This window comes from Myotis davidii, unplaced genomic scaffold, assembly GCF_000327345.1.
Source record: "Myotis davidii unplaced genomic scaffold, ASM32734v1 scaffold586, whole genome shotgun sequence".
Classification (NCBI taxonomy): domain Eukaryota; kingdom Metazoa; phylum Chordata; class Mammalia; order Chiroptera; family Vespertilionidae; genus Myotis; species Myotis davidii.
The window spans coordinates 804967-806977 of NW_006296809.1; the positions used below are offsets into that span (position 1 = coordinate 804967).

The following is a 2011-nucleotide window of genomic DNA, read 5'->3' on the forward strand; positions in this document are numbered from 1 at the left end:
CTGCCTGCCGGCTGCCACTCAGGGCTGGGGGTCTGGGGGCCCTGCAGGTATGTGCTCACGAATGCGGGCGAGCCCCTCAATGAGGTGGAGGCGGAGCAGATGATGAAGGAGGCCGACAAGAACGGGGACGGGACCATCGACTACGAGGGTGAGGAGGGAGACGGGGGTGTGTGGGGGCGCTGGAAGCCCACAGCCGGGCAGGCCGGGCACTGACCTGTCCCTCTGCTGCCAGAGTTCGTGGACATGATGACCGGAGAGTCCTTCAAGCTGGTCCAGTAGGAGCTGCTGCTAGGCCTTGGGAGGCCTGCTGACCACCCACCTACCACGCCCTGCCCCACCCAATCCCATCCACCCACCTGCCCTGCTCACCCACCTGCCCCACCCACCCCAGAAAAGTAGCCAATAAACGCGCCCGCAAGACTCCTGTGGCTCCCCCGCCCCAGCCTGGCACAGATGTGGGTCTGGAAAGGGGGAGGGTTTCCCAGAGGCAGCCAGGGCGCACAGATATCACCTGCTGTGATATCTGATCCCACCCATAGCCGCAGCCCGAAGGTGAGGCTGGTGCAGGTCGAGCCCAAGCACTCACCCTGCCCACCTGCCAGGGTGGGGTGGCGGCCCGAGAGCCCTCCGAGCACGCCCTTTCCTGCAGGCAGAGGCCACTCAGATACAAACTTTATTCTCCAAAACGCTGTGGAGGCCCAGACCTGTGGGACTTCCTCTGGGCAGAGGGCCTGCTGGGCCTGGGCCAGGGGCTGGGGCTGGATGTAGCAACCTGTGTGTGTGTGTGTGTGTGGGTGTCTGCCTGGCGTTGCATAGCAACGAGGCCAGGGCTGCAGCAATGTGCTGGACGTCTGGCCTTCCCGGGGGAAGGATGGGGAGGGTGGCTGGGGGTCTCCTGGGAGCACAGTGTGGCTGGTGACATCGGGAGACCTTCCCCACCCCCTTGGAGAGGCACCAGGGTGACAGCTGCGGGGAGGGGGGGGCGGCTGGGCTTTGAGGCTCAGCTCCTAGCTCTTCGGGGGTCCCGGGCCTGAGGCCCCGGGGAGGGGGCGAGGCTACGGAGGAGGTGGCTCTTCCTGTCCGGGTTTGGCCATCCTGACAGCCTCGTCGTAGGAGGGAGGCAGCTCCAGGGTGTAGATGGGGCTGTAGGCGGGAGGGGTCATGGCGTCCAGGTCCAGCTCCGGGAAGGGCAGGGGCAGCCGCATGCCCAGCGGGTACTGCACGGAGCTGTAGGCTACGGGGAGCCAGAGTGCATCTGTGGGCTGGGGCTGGCCCTCGCCCGCCCGCCCCCAGCAGGCAGGGGCCCTGGGGAGGGGCGGGCACTCACAGGTCACAGTGCTGTGTGCGGGGCTGTCGCTGTCCCCAGGAAAGAGCGTCAGGTCGCAGGGCTGAGGAGCCGTGGACAGGGGCTGGGCGTGGGCCCGCTTGCGGAGGCAGCAGAAGCGCACGCAGCTGGCCGCGACCCCACACAGCAGCAGCAGCAGGACGGCGAGCAGGACGAGCCTGGGCAGGGGAGCGAGACCCTGCCGCTGGACGCACCCGCGCAGGCACCTGCTCCCCGATGGCCAACCACGTGAGGCAGGAAAGTGGACGGGGAAAAGGAGACCAGAGCCCTGCCGGGGTGGCTCAGGGGTTGGGCATTAACCTATGAACCAGGAGGTCAGGGTTCCGATTTCCGAGTTGCGGGCTCCATCCCCAGTGTGGGGCGTGCAGGAGGCAGCCGATCCATGATGCTCATCATTAATGTTTCTCTCTCTCCCTCTCCCTTCCTCTCATCAATAAAAAACATTTTAAAAGCATTAAAAAATCTGTATCATTAAAAACACACAGACAGACAGAGAGACTCTCTCTCCAGGCCGGACACCTCCTCCTGGCGAGAGCAGGGCTGCGTCCGGCGCTGGCCTGGCTGCCTCCAGGCTCCACAAGTGGCCTTGGGCTCACTCCCAGGACACGCTGTCCTGGGCCGCCTGCACGATCCAGTGCCCAGGCCGGCGACCATGTTCCAGGGGAC

The 2011-nt window shown here is 65.6% G+C and overlaps 2 protein-coding genes across 2 annotated transcripts in view; one reads left to right on the forward strand and one right to left on the reverse strand.

Annotated features, from left to right (window-relative positions):
• CALML6 (calmodulin like 6) overlaps positions 1 to 636 on the forward strand; it is a 1842-nt gene extending 1206 nt beyond the window's left edge. Inside the window, exon 3 of the mRNA XM_015569700.1 lies at positions 233 to 636. Within this exon, the coding sequence (XP_015425186.1) occupies positions 233 to 279 (47 nt within the window). The 3' untranslated portion in view covers positions 280 to 636. The remainder of the gene's footprint in view (positions 1 to 232) is intronic.
• Positions 637 to 656: 20 nt separating this feature from the next.
• Positions 657 to 1640, reverse strand: TMEM52 (transmembrane protein 52; the record flags this gene model as incomplete). Its single annotated transcript, XM_015569701.1, has 2 exons — positions 657 to 1234; positions 1328 to 1640. Coding segments are annotated over 2 exons (492 nt in total), but the record flags the coding sequence as incomplete, so codon positions are not given.
• Positions 1641 to 2011: the final 371 nt, after the last annotated feature.